The sequence below is a fragment of the Cervus elaphus genome, chromosome 20 (genome assembly GCF_910594005.1).
Source record: "Cervus elaphus chromosome 20, mCerEla1.1, whole genome shotgun sequence".
Taxonomy (NCBI): Eukaryota; Metazoa; Chordata; class Mammalia; order Artiodactyla; family Cervidae; genus Cervus; species Cervus elaphus.
In genome coordinates, this window is record NC_057834.1 from 69,716,890 (window position 1) to 69,738,882 (window position 21,993).

The 21,993-nt window shown below is 35.3% G+C and overlaps 1 protein-coding gene across 5 annotated transcripts in view; it reads right to left on the minus strand.

Moving 5' to 3' along the window:
• The window catches only part of PTBP2 (polypyrimidine tract binding protein 2), an 83,069-nt gene that overhangs the window by 54,223 nt on the left and 6,853 nt on the right, over positions 1–21,993 (minus strand). For 4 of the 5 annotated variants that reach the window (XM_043875742.1, XM_043875741.1, XM_043875740.1 and 1 more), the window contains exon 3: positions 3,876–3,951. In XM_043875742.1, the coding sequence (XP_043731677.1) occupies positions 3,876–3,951 (76 nt within the window). Of the gene's footprint in view, positions 1–2,526; positions 2,597–3,875; positions 3,952–21,993 lie in introns of all 5 variants that reach the window. The other variant, XM_043875743.1, reaches the window with a different exon arrangement.

Here is a 21,993-nt window from a genome sequence, read left to right on the forward strand (position 1 = left end):
TATTTTAAACAGTGTTTCTGAGATACAATTCATGTAAAATAAGCTTCATATAAAGCTACAGTCGTCTGACAAGTTTTGACATATGTTTACATCTATGAAACCTTCAGCATAAAAGAATATACATACCCATCATCTCCAAATTCCTTATGTCCTTTACAAACCCTCCCCCCCGGCCCATACCCTTGGCTTTGTTGTTGTGTTTAGTTGCTAAGTTGTCTCTGACTCTTTTGCAACACCACAGACTGTAGCCCATCAGACTCCTCTGTCCATGGGATTTCCCAAGCAAGAATACTGGAATAGGTTGCCACTTCATTCTCCAGGGGATCTTCTCAACCCAGGAATGGAACCCATACCTCCTGTATTGGCAGGCAGGTTCTTTACCACTGAGCCACCAGAAAAGCTCATAGAACAATAGGTCACTCTATATGGCTAAGCAGTATTTCATTGTATGCATGAAATTCAATGCCAATAGAGTCACTGATGGACCCTTGGGTTGTTCTAGGCTTTAGATGTTACAAATAAAGCTACTATAAACATTTACATGAGTGATGAGTATATGCTATCATTTTTCTTGGGTTAAGTACCTAGGAAACAAAGTTGGATCATACAGTAAATGTTTAATGTTTTTAAGAAACTGCCAAATTGTTTTCCAAAATAGTTCTACAATTTTACATTCCCATCAACAGTATATGAGTGTTACAGTACCCTTACATCCTTTTCAACACTTAGTATGGTCACTCTTTTAAATATTGGCTATTGTAGAAATAGGCAATGTTGTCTCACTTTAGCTTTAATTTTTACTCTGGATAAAAATCCTTTATCAACTGCATGCTTTGTAAAGATGTCTGCCACTCTATGGCTTGTCTTTTCATTCTCTTAACTGTATTTTGAATAATGTTAAGTTTTTAAAACAGATCAAGTCCCATTTGTTCTCTCATAGACCATGCTTTTGGGGTCAAATTAACAACTAAACAACAAAACATAGATCCAAGAAGCTTGCTGCTGCTGCTGTTGTTGGCAGCATATGGATATCCTATGATATGATACAACTCTCTGCTGAAAAATCTAATTTTTTCCCCTCTACTGAATTGCCTTTGTACCTTTGTCAAAAACCAGTTGTCCGTAATTCTGTGGCTTTTTTCTTGGACTCTCTATTCTGTTCCACTAATCTACGTACCTTTATGTTAATATGATATTGTTTTGATTACTTTAGGATTTACAATAACTTGAAAACAGGAGTCAGTCCTCCGAATTTCTACTAGCTTTTAACTATGCATCTTTGTTGAAGCTCCAATACTTTGGTCACCTGATGTGTAGAACCTACTCATTGGAAAAGATTCTGATGCTGAGAAAGGTTGAGGGCAGAAGGGGGCGACAGAGGATGAGACAGTTGGATGGCATCACCAACTCAATGGACATGGGTTTGAGCAAACTCTGGGAGATGGTGAAGGACAGGGAAGCCTGGAGTAATGCAGTTTATGGGGTCGCAAAAAGGCTGACATGACTTAGTGACTGAGCAACGTTTTTTTTTTTATCCTACTTGGTATTTTTCTTCAGATTTTAGACATTTTCAGTTATTACTGCTTCAATTACATACATATTTGGCAGCATTCTCTTTACTCCCTCTCTGAGAACTCCAAGGACACATACATGAGACTGCCTGATCATCCAAAGGCATAATTTTATTCTCTCTGGAAACTGAATAATCTCTATCCATCTGTACTCAAGTTCACTAACCTTTCTTCAGTTGTCTCCAAACTTGTTAGTCTCAATTAGTGAATTTTCCATTCCAAATACTGTGTGAATATGGTATTTTTCAGTTACAGCATTTCTATATGCTTTCTTTATAGCTTTCTCAACACATTCTTCCATGTTCATTCTTTCAATATTTTCTTTCACAGCTTTAAAAATACTTATAGTCTCTGTCTACAAATTCCAATATTTAGAACATTTTGAGGTCTATTCTTATTGAATACTTCTTCACATGATTGTAACATTTGATGTAGGTAGGATATTGTGGATAATTGTGGGAAGACTGAATCATGTTGTCTCCCTTAGGGGATACTGTTTTATTTAGGCAGGCTATTAAATTACTGGTGAATTCTTCACGTCTTGTCAGACTGGACTATCACAGTCTCTTAACTTAGTCTTAATGATTGTTACTATTAATATTAGTGTATGATCCTTTCTCTGAAAGCCTGACCATTCTGCAGCCTAAAGAGAATGTTTGAGGTAATCCACAAGACGTATGCATTCTAACTTTCCAGAACTCCAATGTCTCAGAGCACTGTACAACCTATGGAATCACCATTCTAACTCTCAGCCCCACAGTAGGTCATTCCTGACAGACTATGAGAGTGTTAACCTGCACATGTGCAGCCCAGTCATTATTCAAAATTCTGATTTAAGAATCCCTACACCAAATTCTGCCTTCTGACCTATGCCCAAACCCTCGAACGAGTTCCTTTTTCAGGATCCTTCTCCATAAATTCCAAATGTCTCAGAAGCTCTGAATTCCAATCTTACTCTCTTCAGCACAGTGAAACCTTCATGCTCTGCTTGGGTTCCTCCTCCATGTTCTACAACAGTAGGGTACCTCAAAGGAGAAAAGCCGAACTATGAGATTCATTTCACATGTTTCCTTTATCTCAAGGATCACCATCTTACACTATTTACTCATCAATTCCAGACAACAGCTGTCCTACATATTTTACTCTATTTTATATTTTTTCATTTTGAGGGAAGATGGAAAGAAGGAAAGGCTGCTACTAGTCTGTCATAGCCCTACAAATCAGTTTTAAAAACATTTCCATTATCAATCATTAAATGTACAGTTTCCAAAAAATGAAACTGGCAGAGATACAGACATCTGAGCTTGTTCGTTCAATTATCTGCACATGGTACCCTGACTTTCAAAATCATGGTCAGTAATTTTGCTTTGTAATTGTGACATGGAAAACTCAGTAATGACAGTGTGAAGAAAAATTCATCTTATCATTATTATAACTATATTTGGAGAATACTTCATTATAATTTTTATTTAACTTGCAGGGTCTGTATGTGTGCACTGAGGTGTACAAATACATGGGCGAGGTTATCTAAAGAAAATCAAAATGCTTTCATTCTTTTACAATCTTTATATTGCCCAATGTAACTGATTCCTCAAACAAGTAATTCAGGAAAGGGTTTAGTAAAAAGAAACCTTGGTTAAGGTAAATAACATAAAATGTACAGTTATAAAGCAAACTCATTCATTCATCATCAGATTCAAATTTGGTCCACTGGCCAAAAATCTAAGGTCTAAATATTGGTCCACATATTTACAGACAGACAATACAACCAACCAATTATTTCAAATATATAAAGTTTAAATACCTTGTGAAGTAAACAAATCTTACATTTTCAAGTAAATAAAGGAAATCAAGTCAAAGAATTACAATACTGTTACAGCAGAGAAACATACTGAAACCACATAAAAAAGACAACTATGCAACTGAATCTTGTATTTGGGGCTGTAGGATTTGTGGGATTGAGAAGAAATACTTATAGTAAAAATATTTTATGACATACAAACATGAGAGCTAAACACGAAAGTACAAAAGAAGTGAGAGTGAGGAAACTTGTAAATGAAAGAAAAAAAAGCTTACATTTGTCATTTTTTAAAAAAGCTATCAGATTTAATTACTTGACCACAAGACATCCACTTCAGTTTTTTTTTTCCACTTGATACATATATACTGTAGCAAAATTTCCTCTAAAATGTTTCAACACAAAGCATTTAAAAATAAATGCTATTCTGGTAAAGCACACCAAACTTGTAACATTCTGCCCTGCAAAATGGCAAATAATGAGACTGTTAAGAGAGTAACACTTACCTGTAACCACCATGCTGGTCATGTTAGAGTTTGGACTACTGAGAACACTGCCTGAGAGTAGTTCGTCAGATCCTCTCTATAAAAACAAGAACAGACTAGCATAAGACCCCTTTAAATTTAAAAATGTTAATCTGAAAGTCACTTCTCTGTAACTTTTCAAATAGTGTCACTGAAAAATGTCAGGTGTTACACTACTGGGAATAAAAATAATTTAATTCCTGAAATAATACGTTAACTCCACTCTCCTATCCATAACTTCCTTTCTCACAAAGCCAACAGTATGTCCTTCCTTCCATTCACCCAAGTCCAAAAGGCAATAAGTAGGAAAAATGACTAGGTTTCATAATCAAAAGCTTTGGAAAACTATATCAATTTTTTAATAAGCAAATACCAAAGCAGTTGAACTTTCTCACAGACACTGTGAACCTTCAACCTCATATCCTTTACTCATCCAGGTAATTCAGGTCTTTAGAAAATGAGAACTTCACAGTAATGATCTGGGCAACTCATCTTCATAATCATTGAAATTAAACAGGTATATGTTTCAATGGCTAGAACACTGTAAGCAAAGGCAAAATCTATGGAATGAGAAATTTCTTTCTACCAATATAAGAAGAGAAAATCATGTCTTCAAATCCTTTAAAGAAAAATCATATGAATCATATGTTTATATGTTCTTAGAACTGCATGGTTTGTTCAAACCAAGCAATGCCGTTTCAGCTATTTTTAAAATGTGCGTACTTACAAAAGTACATATGAGCACACTAATATTTAAAATAGCTAAATCAACTGTTTTGCCTATTTGAAGTATGTACTTACAAACACTGGTAAGCAATATTTAAAATAACTAAATCAATACTAGCTGATTTAGACAAACAGTACAAAGTTGAATGCAACCACCAAAATGGAAAAAAAATATACAAAGTAGGTAATTTATCAGAGCATTTCAGAAAGTCCAAAATAATTCTAATTAACCATAAGCTTCATGCTAATCTGTGTTAAACTCATTCTTTAATAAGCTGTATTACAATAAATGTAAAAGTGATAAATATTCATACGTCATTGTCCTCATTGTTTTAAAAGCAAACTATTTGCTAACATCAAGCTCAGAGAAGTACAAGAAAAATAAACACACAGTATCAAGTCACATTAATGCCATATTTACATCATCTTTAATTTTTTAATCAAGGTATGAAAGATACAGCATGGCACTGTTTTATAAGAACATAACATACAGAATTAGATACTTAAGAGATCCTTAAATTGTGGTCCCTAGAGCAACATTAAAAACCTGGAAATTTCCTTAGCAAAATATGTTCTCAGATCCATCCTAGACCTACTGAAGAAAACAACAGAGACAGGATCCAACAACCTGAGTTCATTAACAAGCCCTCCAGGTGTTTCTGATGAATGCTAAAGTTTAAGAACTGCTAATAAACATTACTGGTTAACTATCAACAACTTCTTGTTTCCTAGTTTGCTTTAATTTTTTTAGAACACTAATTTAAAATAAAATTGAGAAGGAACAGATTTCTCATATACTCCTGGCCACCACACATGCATAGCCTCCTCCATTACCAGCATCCTCCACCAAACTGGTACATTTATTACCAACGATCATTAATGTATCATAATCACCCAAAGTCCAGTTTACCTAAGGTTTAATGCTGTACATTCAATGGGTATGGGCAAATGTGTAGTGACATATATCCATCTTTTAACATTTTTTTTTTAACATTATTTTCACTACCCCCCAAATCCTCTGTGCTCTGGCTATTCATGCAAACTCCTTCCAAATCCTGAATTTTGTTGTCTCCATAGTTTTGCCTTTTTCAGAATACAGCTGGAATCTTACAGTATGCAGCATTCTCAATTGGCTTCTTCCATTTAGTAATCTGCATTTATGCTACCAGATACCCCCACACCTTTTCGTTGCTTGAAAATTCATTTTGTTTTACTGCTGATAAATACCACAATGTTATGTACTACAGTTTACTAATCCATTCACCTACTGAAGGACATCTTGGTTGATTTCATGTTTTAGCAATTATGAATAAAGCTCCTCTTAAGATACATGTGCAGGTTTCTGTGTATACGTAAGTTTTCAACACCTTTGAATAAATATCAAGGAGCTGCTGGATCATACAGTACAAGTATGTTCAGCTTTGTAAAAACAGCTAATTTGTTTTCCAAGAAAGTGAAAGTGAAGTAGCTCAGTCGTGTCCAACTCTTCGCAACCCTGTGGACTCTAGACTACCAGGCTCCTCCATCCACGGGATTTTCCAGGCAAGAATACTGGAGTGGGTTGCTATTTCCTTCTCCAGGGGATCTTCCTGACCCAGGAATCAAACCTGGGTCTCCCGTATTGTGGGCAGACACTTTAACCTTTTCCCAAAGTGGCTATATAATTCTGCATTCCCACCAGGAATCTATGAGATTTCCTGACACTCCATATCCTCCCCGGCCTTTATGGGTGCCAGCGTTTCAGATTTTGGCTATTCTGATAGTGTAGCAGTATCTCACTGTTGTTTCTGTTTGCATTTACTTAATGACATATGATGTGCAACATTTTTTCATATGTGTATCTGCCATCTGTATATCTTCCTTGGTGAGGTGTCAAATTTTTGGTCCACTTTCTAATCAGGTTACTTTCTTACTGCCGAGTTTGAAAGTTCTGTGTATTTTAGTTAACAGCCCTTTGTCCTGTGTATTATTTGCAAGTATTTTCTCCAAGTCTGTGGCTTGTCTTCTAGTTATCTTTCACAGAGAAAAAATTACTGATTTTAATCAAGTCCAGCTAATCAATTATTTCTTTCTTGGGTTATGTCTTTGGTGTTGTACCTGAAAAGATACCTTTATACCTAAGTTATCGAGATTTTTCTCCCACGTTATCTTCTAAGAGTTTTATGGTTTAGCATTTTACATTTAGGTATATGGTCCACCTTGAGTTAATTTTTGTGAAAAGTTTATATCTGTCTCAATTCATTCTTTTGCACATGGATTTCAGTTATTTCACTAGCACTTGTCAGAGAGACTATCTTTGCTCCACTTTATTGCCTTTGCCTCTTTGTCAAAAATAGGTTTGACTCTATTTATAAGGGGCTCTATCCTGGGCTATCTATTCTGTTTCACTGATCAACTTATCTATTCTTTCACCAAAACCAGGCTGCCTTGATCACTGTGGCTTCATATTAAATCTTGAAGTTGAGTAGTATCAGTCCTCCAACTTTGTTATTCTCCTTCAATACTGTGTTGACTATTCTGAGGTTTTTGCTTCTCTGTATAAACTTCACAATCAGTTTGTTGATACACACAAAATAACTTGCTGGGATTTTGACTGGGATTGCATTGACTCTATACATCATTTTGCGAAGAGCTGACATCCTGACAATATTGAGTATTTCTATATATGAATATGGACTTTCCAGGTGATGCAAGTGGTAAAGAATCCACCTGCCAATACAGGAGATGTAAGAGATGCAGATTCAATCCCTGGGTTGGGAAGATCCCTTGGAGAAGGAAATGGCAACCCACTCCAATATTTCTCACTTGGAAGATTCCATGGAGAGAGGAATATACCTGCTAAACACCACAAGAGCACAAACTCACATATTCAATAAAAATACAAAATAAATTTAACAATGACACACAAAAGAGGATCAATAAAATCAAGCTTTTGAGTTTTTGAAAACAAGACAACAAAAGAGACAAAACAAAAAAAGATAGCTCATTATACCTCATTAAGTCATGCACATAAGAATAAAAGCTCAGGGGAAAAACTGAAGCGACCAGATGAAAAACACTTAGCTCAATGAAAAACCTCATGGAGCACAATGACGCCATTTTCTTACAGCTGCAGGACTTTTATGAAAAATAAACTTCTAGGCTATTCATGCCACTATGTTCTGCATTTACATTTTGTTACAGTAGCTTACACTTTAACATATACATACCCCTGTAACGTGAAGAAAAAAAAAAAAAAAGACACTGCATATTTCAATTGGCTAGCTGTTCTATACAAGCAAAAAGAAATAAAACTAGATCCCCAGTTAATACAGTGTAGTAACTAAAATTTTTTTTTTGGTAAATTAGAGACAAACAGAATAGATAAGACTATAAAACTTTTCAGAAGAAAACTTCTTTTTATCTATGAATATGTAAGTCACAAGAGTGGATCACATACTATGTAATGAATACCTCAGTAAATTTCAAAAATAAGAAATTGTACAGATCGTAATATTTGATCAAACATGATAAGATATTTTAATGAAAATAAGAGAAAAGAAAAACAGAACTAAATCTAATTGTTGTAGTTTATTCAGGTAAGATTTTGAAACTGTTTATAAAAATTTGAGCCAAAAATGACTGTAAATTTCACAGAGTAATAAGAAACTTTAAAAGACAAGTTACTCATAAAATAAGCAGCAAGAAATTAGTTTTCAGTACATGAAATGAAAATTACCCTTAATCTTGCTCATAGTAAAAAAAAAAAAAGAAAGAAAGAAAGAAAAAAAAAGTCAATACTAGACTTAGATGACATCTCACTTCTCAGACTGGCAAAATCCCAAGCATTTCAATATGCTGGGCAGGCTATGGGGAACTGAGGAACCTGCATACTTTCTAACCAGTAGGATAAAGAAATGAGAAGATTTTCCATGTATAGCCATGGAGTGATTTTCAGGGTATATTTACCTTCCAGGGTATGTTTATCATTACCTTAAAAAGTCAAGATATTAAACCCTGTGTATTCTGTGCTATCTTTTCTCTAAGATGCTAGGAGGGAGCATGCAGAAGAAGCTCACATTTTCTATTAAACAAAATAATAAACCAAAAATTAATCAAAGTAGAAACCCTTTGTAAGGGGACAGAACAAGCAAAGTAGAATGAACAGTAGAAGTCATCTATGAATGTAGCTTGTTTTGCAACTTTGACTTTGGAAAATTTATTCAAAGTGAAAAAATATTCCGTAAAAATGAAAATCAAAATGTAACAAATAAATCTAACTATCAGGGTGATGGTAGAGCCACACACAAAATTATCTCAATAAACTTTAAAATCCTGTAATTGTATTGGGCTAACCAAAAAATTTGTTTTTAAGTAAAAATAAAAGACACATTTTTCATTTTTACCAGGAACTTTATTGAACAACACATTCACTGTTTTGTTCCACTACTTTCTGTCATTTTTCAGGCATAACTTCATAATTCTATCATCTAAAGACTTTTTGAGTAAAGAACTGTTCAGGTGCTTTTTACAGTCCCCTAAAGAATTGAAATCTTTTCCATTAAGTGAATTTTATAAAGACCAAAATAAATGGAAATCCAAAGGTGCAAAATCTGGTGAATATAGCTGATGAATCAGAACTTCCCAGATAAGTTGTAGTAGTTTTTTGGGGGGGCCTGGTCATCAAATAAACATGCAGTATTGCATTATCCTGATAGAAGATGATGCATTTTTTGTTGAATAAATCCACAATTTTTATCGAGTGCTGCTTTCAGTTGGTCTAATTTCCAGTTGGTCAGCAATATTTACTGAAATTAATCATTTGGTTCCCCAGAGGGAGCCCTTATTAAAGAACTGCTTTCCAATCCCACCATATACACAACATCACTTTCTTTGGATGAAGACTGGTGTTTGGCTGGTGGTAGTTCAACTCGCTTGTCCCACAATCTCTTCCATTCCACCTGATTGTACAGTATCCACTTTTCAGTGCTTGGCACAATTTGTTTTAAAAACAGAACGTTTTCGCTATGTTCAAGTAGAGAACAGCATCAAGAAGGTTTTTTTCACTTATGTGGAACCCAGACATCAAAACAATTAACATAACCAAGCTGGTGCCAAGGATTTTCAAGGCTTGATGTGACTTATTTAGAGTATGTCAGCTATCTCCCACATGGTGTAACATCAACTGTTCTCAATGAATGTCTCAATTTGATCGCTATGGACTTCAACTGGTCTACCCAACCTTGGAGAATCATCCAGCAAAAAATCCCCAGCATGAAAACTTTGATTAACCACTTCTGACACACTTGACCAGTCACAGCACCTTCTCCATATACTACACAAGTCCTTTTTGGTATTTCAGTTGCATTTTACCTTCCTTGAAATAATAAAGCATAATATGCTGAAAATGTTGCTTTCCCCTCCATCCTCAATTGTAAAATGGTTACACAAAAATTCACCAATTTTAGTAAGTTTTTTAAAAATGCATGCTGATATGATAGCTGTCAGAATACAATCTAACAAAATTGTCTCAAGTAAACAAAATGAAAAAAGAAAAAACTAACAAAATTGTTCCAACTGAAGTTAATACAAAGATAACTAAGCAATACTAGAGTCATCTTATGGAAAAAAGCAAATGTACCTGTTGGCAAACCTATTATACATTTTTCATGAAATACACTTTGAGAACAAAAATAATTACAAAACAAATCTTAAAATTACATTATATTACAAAAAATATACTACAATGTTAACACTGATGTTGCTTTTTAAAGAAATATATATGCAATTATGTTAACATTAGCAAGCATTTTCAGCCTACAAGAGATACCAACAAAAAATTGGAAAAGGAAAAATAGTAAAATTATGTACGAATTGGAAATGAACACAAATATATATGTCCTATTCTGTTAGCTTTGTCAATTAAAAAAATTGGAAACAATAACAAACATAAAAGTCATTGGCACCTTTGCACCCACATTATTATTGTCTCTAAAGACCAGGTCCCACTAAAGGACCCATGATTTCCAGCTAACTAAAATTTTTGAGAAAAAAATAATACTTTAGGTAAGTAGCAAAACTAGTGATACTATGAGCTGCTGATGGCCCAAGATGAGGAAATTTAAACATTTTTAAAGAAATGATCACTGCAGTAAGACTAAATGTAAAAATCCTTGCCTTCACAATGACACTTTCACCAACAATAAAGAATTCACATTACACTGGAGTTTAGGCTAGAGTTAGCAGCTCATAAGGAAAATTTTTAACAAAAATCTCTCCTGTTTTTTTTTAGTAAGGGTGTTTTGGTATAACCAAATATTTGAGAGGAAAAGTTCTCCTGAATAGAAAAATACTAAGTAACATATGCAGGAGAAGAGTATCACCATTTTTGCAACACCCAGTGGAATTATGCAATTATTACCTACTAAAACCCATTAGTACAAAAAGATGATGGAGCACTCTATGCTGGATGCATCAAGCTGAGAACACCTGAACCTACTGATAAATATCAACATCACAAAAAGATAACTAGATATGTTCCTTCTAGGGTGATACACTTGAAATTACACAGCACATTTACAAAGTATTCTTGCTGAAAATTAAACCTCAATCTGATCAAGTCCTATTACCTGCAGGAAACCCGGGTTTGATCCCTGGACTGGGAAGATCCCCTGGAGAAGGAAATGGCAACCCACTCCAGTACTCTTGCCTGGAAAATCCCATGGACAGAGGAGCCTCGTAGGCTACAGTCCACAGGGTCACAGAGAGTCGGACACGACTGAACAACGACACACACAAGTACACAAGAGATAAAGGATATGAGAAACAGACAAAATGACAACATAGAGGTAAAATCAGCAAAAGCATAATTTTCAAGAAATTGTACGAACAGATGACCCAGTTTCTTTAATAGAAAATCAAGAAAGGGGGAGGGAGGGAAAAAAAATGTCCTATAAATAGACTTGCTTGAATGCATGCTATGTCGCTTCAGTTGCGTCTGACTCTTTTCCACCCTATGGACTGTAGCCCACCAGGCTCCTCTTTCCATGCGGATTCTCCAAGCAACAATATTGGAGTGGGTTGTCTTGCCCTCCAGCAGGGATACAGACCTAAAAGTGCCAAATCAGTAAGCTGCCTTCCCTTGATCCCTGATTTAAAAAGAAAATATACAAGATTTCTTTAAAGGGATCAGGAAATTCTGACTACTACTGTTGGAGATTACATGGTATTAAGAAATTATTTTAGGGACTTCCCTAGTGGTACAGTGGATAAGACTCCACCTGCTAATGCAGGGCACACGGGCTTGATCCCTGGTCCGGGAAGATCCCACATGCAGAAGAGCAACTGAGTTTATGCACCAGAACAACTGAGCCCACACTCTATGGAGTCCCTGTCCCTGCTCCACAACAAGAGAAGCCACCACAATGAGAAGCCTGCACACTGCAACTAGATAAAGCCTAAGTTAGCAACGAAAACCCGGCGCAACCAAAAAGTAACTTAAAAAACACATTTTAGTGGTTGGGTGGGATGGGCAAAATAAGTGAAGGTAACTAAGCGATACAAACTTCCAGTTCTAAGTAAGTTACTGGGATGTAATGCACAGCATGGGGAATGTAGTAACAATATTGTAATAATTTTATATGGTCACAAATGGTTACTAGACTTACAGTGACCAATTTGTAATGCGTATAAATGTTGAATCATTATGTTGTACTCCTAAATCATAATATAGTGTATCAACTACATTTGACATTTCCCCCTGGAGGAGGAAATGGCAATCCACTCCAGTATTCTTGCCTGGAGAATCCCATGGACAGAGAACCTGGCAGGCTCCACGGGATTGCGAAGAGTCAGACACGACTGATCGATTAACACACTCAACTACACTTAAACAGCAACAGAAAAATTCTTTAAAATTTTATTAGGTATAATGATAAAAATATCTTCAAGAGACTGCATCTGCTAGAGATACACACTGAAATATTTAGGAATGATATAAAATTGTCGCCATGATTTGCTTTAACATTCTTCCAAAGGAAGGCAAAAGAAGTGTACTATTATACCATTCACCCCACGTTTGTACATTTTGAAGCTTTCACAAAGCTTAAAAAAGTGACAAAGGTAAAAGACACTGATGGAAGAAATTGAAGAAGACCCAAATGGAAAGGTATTCTTTCCATTTATGCTCATGGATTGGAAGTATACTGTTAAAATGCCCATACTACTCAGAGCCATCTACAGATTCAAAGCAATCATCAAAATTCCAACGACATTCTTCATAAAATAGAATAGAAAAAATCCTAAAAGAAACAACAAAAAATCCCTACGAACCAAAGCAATCTTGAGAAAGAACAAAAGTGAAGGCAGCACACCTCTTGGTCTTAAACTGTAATACAGAGTAACTCAAAACAGTATAATATGGGCATAAAAGCAGACTATTATAGATTAATTGTACAGAGTTCAGAAATAATCCATGGTCAGTTTACAAAGAAGGAGCCAACAGTATACAGTGAGGAAAAACAGTCTCTTCAAAATGATGCTGAGAAACCTGGACAGCCTCATGCAGAAGAATGAACTCAAAATGTACTAAAAATTTGAACAAAAAGGCTGAAACTATAAAACTCCCAGAAGAAAACGTAAGTAGTAAGCGCCTTGAAATCAATCTTAGCAGTGACTTTTTGGATTTGACACCAAAAGCAAAGGCAACAAAAGCAAAAGTAATTAGGACTATGTCAAACTTTAGCTTCTATAGGGTAAAGGAAACCATCAACAAGATGGGTGGAAGGAAAAATGTGCGTATCATACATGAAATGTTAATATCAAATATATATAAGAAACTCATACAACTCAGAAAAAATAAATAGTACGATTAAAGAATGGGCAGAGGACTTAAATTGACATACAAATGACCAATAATAGATACACGAAAAGGTACTCAATCATAAATCAGTGAAATGCCGATCAAAATCACAATGAAGTATCACCTCACACCTGTTAGGTGGATGGATGCTATCAAAAAAGAAATAACGAGCATTAGCAGGGATTTGGAGAAATGGGAACACTTGGGCAGTGATGATGGGACTGTAAACTGATGTACCCACTAAGGAAAACACTATGCAAGTTTCTCAAAAAATTTTACAAAATATAACTGCATGATCCAGTAATACCATTTGTGGATATTTATCTAAAAGAAACAAAATCACTATCTAGACATTTGCACCCCCATGTTCACTGTAGCACTATTTACAACAGTCAAGACAGGGAAACAACTTAGGTCTCCATCAATGGATGAAGAAAATGTGGTTAATCTTCATAACAACCATAAACAGAAGAATTTACCATTTGCAACAACATGCAAATGAGGTCATAGGATTAAGTGAAATAAGTCAGACAGAGATAAACACTGTATGATCTCATTTACCTATAAACTCTTAAAAAACAAAAACCCAAAACACTGAATTCCAGAACCACAGTCTGGGGCAGTAGGAGGTGGGGGGAGGCGGTAAAGATGGTGGCCAAAAGGTACAAACTTGGAATTCTGACATAAAGTGAGAAAGTCAAAGTGAAAGTCACTCAATCGTGTCCAACTCTTTGCAACCGATGGGACTGTAGCCTGCCAGGCCCCTCTGTCCATGGAATTTTCCAGGCCAGAATACTGGAGTGGGTAGCCGTTCCCTCCTCCGGGGGATCTTGCCAACCGAGGGAACAAACCCAGGTCTCCCACGTTGCAGGCGGATTGTTCACCAGCTGAGCTACCAAGGAAGCCCATAAATTAGCCCTGACCATGTACACATGCTGATATAGTTAACAGTATTTGAAAGTTGCCTAAAGTAAATCTTAAAAGTTCTCAGCACAAGGAAAAAAATTTAACTATGTATGGCAATGGATGTTAACTAAACTTATTCTGGTAATTGTTTCACAAATCATGCTGCATACCTGAAAATAATACAATGTTATATGTCAATTATATCACAATCTTAAAAAAAAAAAAGGAAAAAGAACTCTATAAATCCAAGCTTACTGCCGAAAGTATCAACTGATTTTTCTTAATCTTAAATGCATTTTTAAATAAGAAAATAAACATGTTTAGCATGTAAAGTGACAAAAAATAATAAAACAAAGCTAGCTGGGTAGAAAGAGATAAAAACAGGAATCAGTGAAATTTGAAACAAAAAAATTACAGAAGCTGGTACTTTGAGAAAACCAGTAAAATAAGGCCTCCGACAAGAAAAATAAAGGGTAAAATATGAATATGTGCTTTTAGTAAAAATAAAAAAGGGAGAATTAAAAAATGCTATAAAATTCTGAGAAATAGCAAAGTACTGAATAACGGAATAAATCAGTAAACTTTGATGCGAGGTGGGAGCAAGGATCAAGAGGGAGGGGACATACGTATACCTATGGCTGATTCATGTTGTTGTATTGCAGAAGCCAATACTATATTGAGAGGCAATTATCCTCCAATTAAAAAGAAATAAATCTGAAAAATAACTTTGGAAGAAATCAAACTATTTGTCAAAAAAAGCCTCTCTCTCTCCTCATGCCTTACACACAAGCTGTTTAAAATCCTTGCAACATGTAGGACAAATGATGGGAAGTACAACGCATCAGCTTTGGTAAAATTGCCAGTGATTTATTTTCATTTTTGCCTAAAGCATTAAGTTTCTGCATTGAGCATGTCTTTTACAAATAAAGAAAATATCATGGAGAAGAAATATGCTCTCCAATTAATTTATAAATTTAGTACAACTATAATCAAAAATCAAAAGTCCTCATGGAACCCAGCCATCTTATCTTGTATATTATACACATACACACAAATATATTTATATGAAAAAAAAAATGCCAAGGACAGTTTTTAAGAAAAGTTGTGAAATTTACTCACCAAAATTCCAAGACTTATCATGATGCTACATTAAATTAAGACATGTATTGATAGCAATAGGATAGTCACAAACAATGAAACGGAAGAGATAGCCCAGGGAAGTTTCTCACATATATGGAAATATGACAATTAATACTGCAGATCAGTAGGAAAAACATGAATCAATCAAGTTTGTAACAAATTTGTTAGCCATAAGAGGAAAAAATCATATAACCTTTATAACACACTAAAATTAAATTTCAAGTAGACTGAGGCCCTAAATGTGAAAATCAAAATTTTTAAATGTTCAAAATAAAATCTGGAAGATTATATAAAAGACCAATTTAAAACAAATTTCTTAAAGCTAAAAAAAATTTAATGTTAGTATTTCCAAATCTAACATCATTAAAAAAAAAAAAATAGCCACGACAGGAAGTTTACCTGTACCTTGTACAACAAAGCTGTAGTACCCACAATACATAAAAACTCCTAAGAATCAATAAAAGGAAAAACTCCTTAAATCAATATATAAAAACTCCAAGAAAATAAATGAAAACTTTGAAGCTGACTTCTAGTAAAGTGCTCCTTCTCAGGATTTACAGATTTACAGGAATCTCTAGTGGCTCAGACGGTAAAGCATCTGCCTACAATGCGGGAGACCTGGGTTCAATCCCTGGATCGGGAAGATCTTCTGGAGAAGGAAATGGCAACCCACTCCAGTATTCTTGCCTGGAAAATCCCATGGACGGAGGAGCCTGGTGGGCTACAGTCCCTGGGGTCGCAAAGAGTCAGACATGACTGAGCAACTGCACTCACTAGCTCACTTACAGATTAAAGAACTATAATAAAAAGCATCACCATCATTTGAGCAGTTATGTACCATTCTGTGCTAATTCTTTTACATACTGTTCAATCAAGACAACTTTTGAAATAGGTCCCGTTAAACCCATTTTAAAAGTTGTAAAACTGAAACTCAGAGGTTTCCTTGTTCAATATTAACTCGTCTGTTAATTCTAAATCATGTGTTTTTAATTTGACAAGACCTACACTGACAGAGTCAGACACGACTGAGCGACTGAACTGAACACTGACAAAACATTTCTTTTTCACCATCAATAATTCCAACCCATATTTTAATACTGCATCTTTATTATAAAAATTTTATTTGGCCTTTCAAGATACACATCTTCACATATACCCTTTAAGAAGACTGATGAACAGATACTTACCGAGCAGACTATGCTGAGCATAAACAGGTTTTTTAACAAAGTTATTAAATTGAATGTTCTTGAAAAAAGTGTCACACAGACATATGCAAAAATAAAAAATCAGCTATTATGTATCTTTTAATGGAAAAACATTCCATCACTTACAAAATATTACTAAAAATCAAGAGAACGTGATGGTCTCTAGATCCATCCACCAACTGACATATATGGAGAACATAATAATTATAACATCAGAATACAATCAGTAGATGCAGACCATGGATAACTCTGTACGACCAACAACCAGTTTTCTTCAAAAATAAAATATAATTATAAAAACCTCACAAGGATAAAAGGATAATTTGCAGACTGAAAAAATTTATTTACTGAATGTGTTGATCTTATTTGATCCTCAACCTTCTGTACTCCTAAAAATAAAACCAGTAAACATACTACAACTTTTACAAGGCAAATAGAAATCTTAACACAAATCTGGCACTTGAGAACATTAAGCAATTACTGATGCTGTTGTTGTTTTTTTTTTTTCCTATTGGAGGGAGTGCATTGTGGTTGTATTTCTTTAAATCAGAGAGGGAGGGAAGGAGAGAGAACTGACTCTATCTTTAAAAGAGACACACCAAGCATTTACGAATGAAAACAAATACCCAGAATTTTTCTCAAAATAACATAAGAGAAGAAAAGTAGAGTGTGGATAGCCTAAATTTTAGCAATGGGTTGTCTGTTGATGATTGTTTGGACTGAGTGACAAATAAATAACAGTTTCTGATACTACTACGTCTTTTTTCTATGTTCAAAATTCACCACAATAGCTATAACAAGAATCATTACTCAAAAACACATTTCTTCCGTAACTTTTCTATTTTATTACTTTTCAAGTAAAAAGATTACCTAGCCACCTTAGCCCTTCATGAATAGCTAAAACTAAATTAAGAAAGCTATTCAGCTTTTAATTTAGCAACACAAATGAACCAAAAAAGATATCTGAACAGTTAACTACAGAGGATCATGATTCTAAATCATAGTGTTCCATATAATGCCAAAGCTAAGGATTCTGCAGCTCAGTCTAGACATTCTAAAAATAGAATAATGAGCTACTTTCATATATGGTAGCTTACAGGTATATGGTTTTTCCAGTAGTCATGTATGGATGTGAGAGTTGGACTATAAAGAAAGCTGAGTGCAGAAGAATTGATGCTTTTGAACTGTGGTGTTGGAGAAGACTCTTGAGAGTCCCTTGGACTGCAAGGAGATCCAACCAGTCCATCCTAAAGGAAATCAGTCCGGAATGTTCATTGGAAGGACTGACGTTGAAGCTGAAACTCCAATACTTTGGCCACCTGATGCAAAGAGTTGACTCACTGGAAAAGACCCTGATGCCGGGAAAGACTGAAGGTAGGAGGAGAAGGGGACGACAGAGGATGAGATGGTTGAATGGCATCACCGACTCAATGGACATGAGTTTGAGTAGACTCCGGGAGTTGGTGATGGACAGGGAAGCCTGGCGTGCTGCGGTCCATGGGGTCGCAAAGAGTTGGACACAACTGAGTGACTAAACTGAACTGAACAGGTATATGGAATACTGCCCACCACATGAAGTACAAACTTTCTGCCTACCTATCTGACATCCTGTATTTTCTCTCCCTCCCACATACAAACTATGCAGTACAATTCAAATGATTTAGCTGATTATTCAATGGTTATGAATCTGTGGCAGCCTACTGACACAACCTTAGACATGTCTTTCCCTCAACATATATTGCTCAGTTCTGCTCCCAAACATTTACATGTACTGGTCACAATCTACCAAATTCATGAAATCTACTCTGATTCTACCAACTAATGTTCCCTACTGTAGCCTTAGGGCATTTTCATAAACCTTGTTTTAGTATATTTATGACTTTAACTAGATGAGGTCCTGGAAGATATAGCTCTTTTGGATCTCCAGGGAAAAGGAAGAATGTTAAGCAATAAAATTGGCACTGACCTTTTCACTGATAAGTAGCTCATGAGATTATGAGCATACTGAAGGCAGAGACCCTTCAAGAGTCATTAAGTATACTGAGTATGTATCATGTAATATGTACTACCAATGATGGAAATCAACAGAACAAGTGAGGTCTCTGTCCTCAAGACACAGACATTCTATTCTCAGTGTCCTCGCATCACCAGGTTTTAACACAGTGCTGTCATTTAGTAGACACACTATAAATGTCTTTAATTTGAATTTCTAATATAAATACCCTAGCAAGCATTATGTAACATTTTAAGAAAACTCAAAACCTAAAAACCCAAATAACACAGTTTATGGTTAAAATACTGGTCATCAATCAGTTATATTCAACTACTGCAGAAAAGGTTATGTTTAGTACTATTTTATTGCAATTATCTAGGAAAGCCAATGATGCTGAATAAAATACCCATATTACAACTTAAACTGTCTTTGCATTCAGCAGATTACAACTGGTGCTTTCAAAATTCTAGTAAAATTTAACCTGAAAAAAGCTAACTATTTGGGCCCATTATTCTGAAAGAATTTCACAGAGGCAAAATGATCAAGAGTATAGAAATAATCTCTGAAACAAATCACCAAGCGATTAAAAAAAAAATTTTTTTTTTAAGAAATGCAACAAACTTTCTATTAAAATCTACAAAACAGAAATTTGTATTTTTCTGTTTCACAGTCTCACTGACCTAACCAAATAAAAAGGGGTCTATAAAGAAGGCTAAGTGCCCAAGAATTGATACTTTTGAACTCTGGTGTTGGAGAAGACTCTTGAGAGTCCCTTGGACTGCTAGGAGATCCAACTAGTCCATCCTCAAGGAAATCAGGGCTGAATATTTATTGGAAGAACTGATGCTGAAGCTGAAACTCCAATGCTTTGGCCACCTGATGCAAAGAACTGACTCACTGGAAAAGACCCTGATGCTGTAAAAGACTGAAGGCGGGAAGAGAAGGGATCGGCAGAGGATGAGATGGCTGAATGGCATCACCGACTCAATGGACATGAGTTTGAGCAAACTCCAGAAGTTGGTGATGGACAGGGAGGCCTGGTGTGCTGCAGTCCGTGGGGTCGCAAAGAGTTGTATACAACTGAGGGACTAAACTAATTAACATCAATGAAAACATTCATAGGGATAATGAAAAATGAGATTTCAACATACCCCAGAGATACAAAAACTGGATATTCTACATGTAGTATAAACTGGTTAATATTAATAAAGGACTTAGTTCATGGAAAATACTTTTTATGTACAATCACATTTAATATTCAATTTATAAATTGAGAATTTAATCTCAATTCTAAAGAAACTTAAGTTTAAAATGTTTAAGTATCAAACAGAAAAAAAAGCTGAATTATACTACTTAATAATTCAAATGTGCTTCCCTGGTGGCTCAGAGGGTAAAGAATCTGCCTGCAATGCAGGAGACACGGGTTCAATTCCTGGGCTGGGGAAAACCCCCGGAGAAGGGAATGACTACCCACTCCAGTATTCTTGCCTGGAGAACCCCATGGACCAGGGAGCCTGGTGGGCAACATCTAAATGCCCAAAAATGTAATAAAACTGTAGGGAAAAAGTACCTATAATGCATATGAATCAATTATCTTTTTATATAGAGTTGGACCAACAAGATAATCATTAAAATAGATCACATATTCAAAGAGGCAGTTCACAGAAACAGAAAGCCAAAGTTTTAAAACCTCACCTATTTCAAAATATAAATTACAAAGCTTTTTTTACCCTAAAATTAGCTAATATTCTAAATTTTCATTAAAACTCAGAATTGGTAAGGGTGCAGAAAAACAAGCACTCCCATACACAACTGTAGAAAACAAATGAGTAAGAATCTTTTTGGCACTGTGGTTTTAATAAACTCTTTAACTGTAATTTAATTTGACACAGCATTTTTACTTTTACTTTTAATATGCTCACCTGTTAACTGCAAAAATAATTAAATCAAAGCATTAGTCGATGTGGAACTAAACTGTGATGTGTAAAGCAACTACACTGTGATGCACCCATGTAACAAAGAAGACAAAACTATAATTGCAGAGACCATATTAAGTAAACTTTTTAAGTGAACTTCTACTTCTGGCCAAGAAGGTGTAACAATGGACCAATCTACCCTACTTAGGAAAACAAAAAAGTCACACGTAATATATACAACACTGTTTTTCAAGACCACTGGACACTAGACAATGATGGACCATGGGACAGGCCATGATTGTCCCAGCTTACTGGCTTGAGAAAGTCCAGGTCAAGGCCCATCTCTGATAAGGAAACCACGTTGAACTTCAAAAAATTCCCTGAGAGTTAAAAGTCAAAAAGCCAAGATCAAAGCAGCTCAAGTTTGTTTGGCAGAGTTCAAGAGAGGTGCACAAAGAGAACTCTGGAAATCTGCAGAGAATCCTCCCTGAGTATTCAAGGCAAGTGCATAACTATGTAAAGTAGAAGGTTATTTCTCTTGTTGTTTAAGTCTTTTAAAAAGATAAATGGCTACTTAAAGAATGCACTATAGAATTTATAACATGTAGAAATAAAATGCTACAATAACAATAGTACACAGGCCAAAAGGGGAGAAGTATTCTAATACTTTGATGGCAGAGAGCCAAGAGGAACTACAAAAGCCTCATGATGAGGGTGAAAAAGGAGTGTGAAAAAGTTGGCTTGAAACTCAAAATTAAAAAAACTAAGATCAATCATCTGATCCCACCACTTAATGGCAAATAGAAGGGGAAAAAGTGGAAACAAGTGACAGATTTTATTTTCCTGGGCTCCAAAATAACTTCAGGCAATGAATGCAGCCATGAAATTCAAAGACACTCGCTCCTTGGAAGAAAAGCTATGACAAAACTAGAGAGCACATTAAAAAACAGAGACATCACTTTGTCAACAAAGGTTCATATAGTCAAAGCTATGGTTTTTCTAGTAATCATGTAGAGATGTGAGAGCTGGACTGTGAAGAAGGCTGAGCGCTTAAGAAATGATACTTTTGAACTGTGGTGCTAGAGAAAACTCTTCAGAGTCCCCTGGACAGCAAGGAGATCAAACCAGTCAATTCTAAAGAAAGTGAACCCTGAACATTCATTGGAAGGACTGATGCTGAAGCTGAAGCTCCAATACTTTGACCACCTGTAGTCTACAAGAACTACACTTTAAACTGAAGGATACAAATAGTCTGAAAGTAACATAATGGAAAAAGATACACCATGTGAACTCTACTCAAAACAAAGCCAAGATGACTATTAAAATTAGAAAAAGTATACCTTAAAGCAAAGAAGATTACCAGGAATAAAAATGG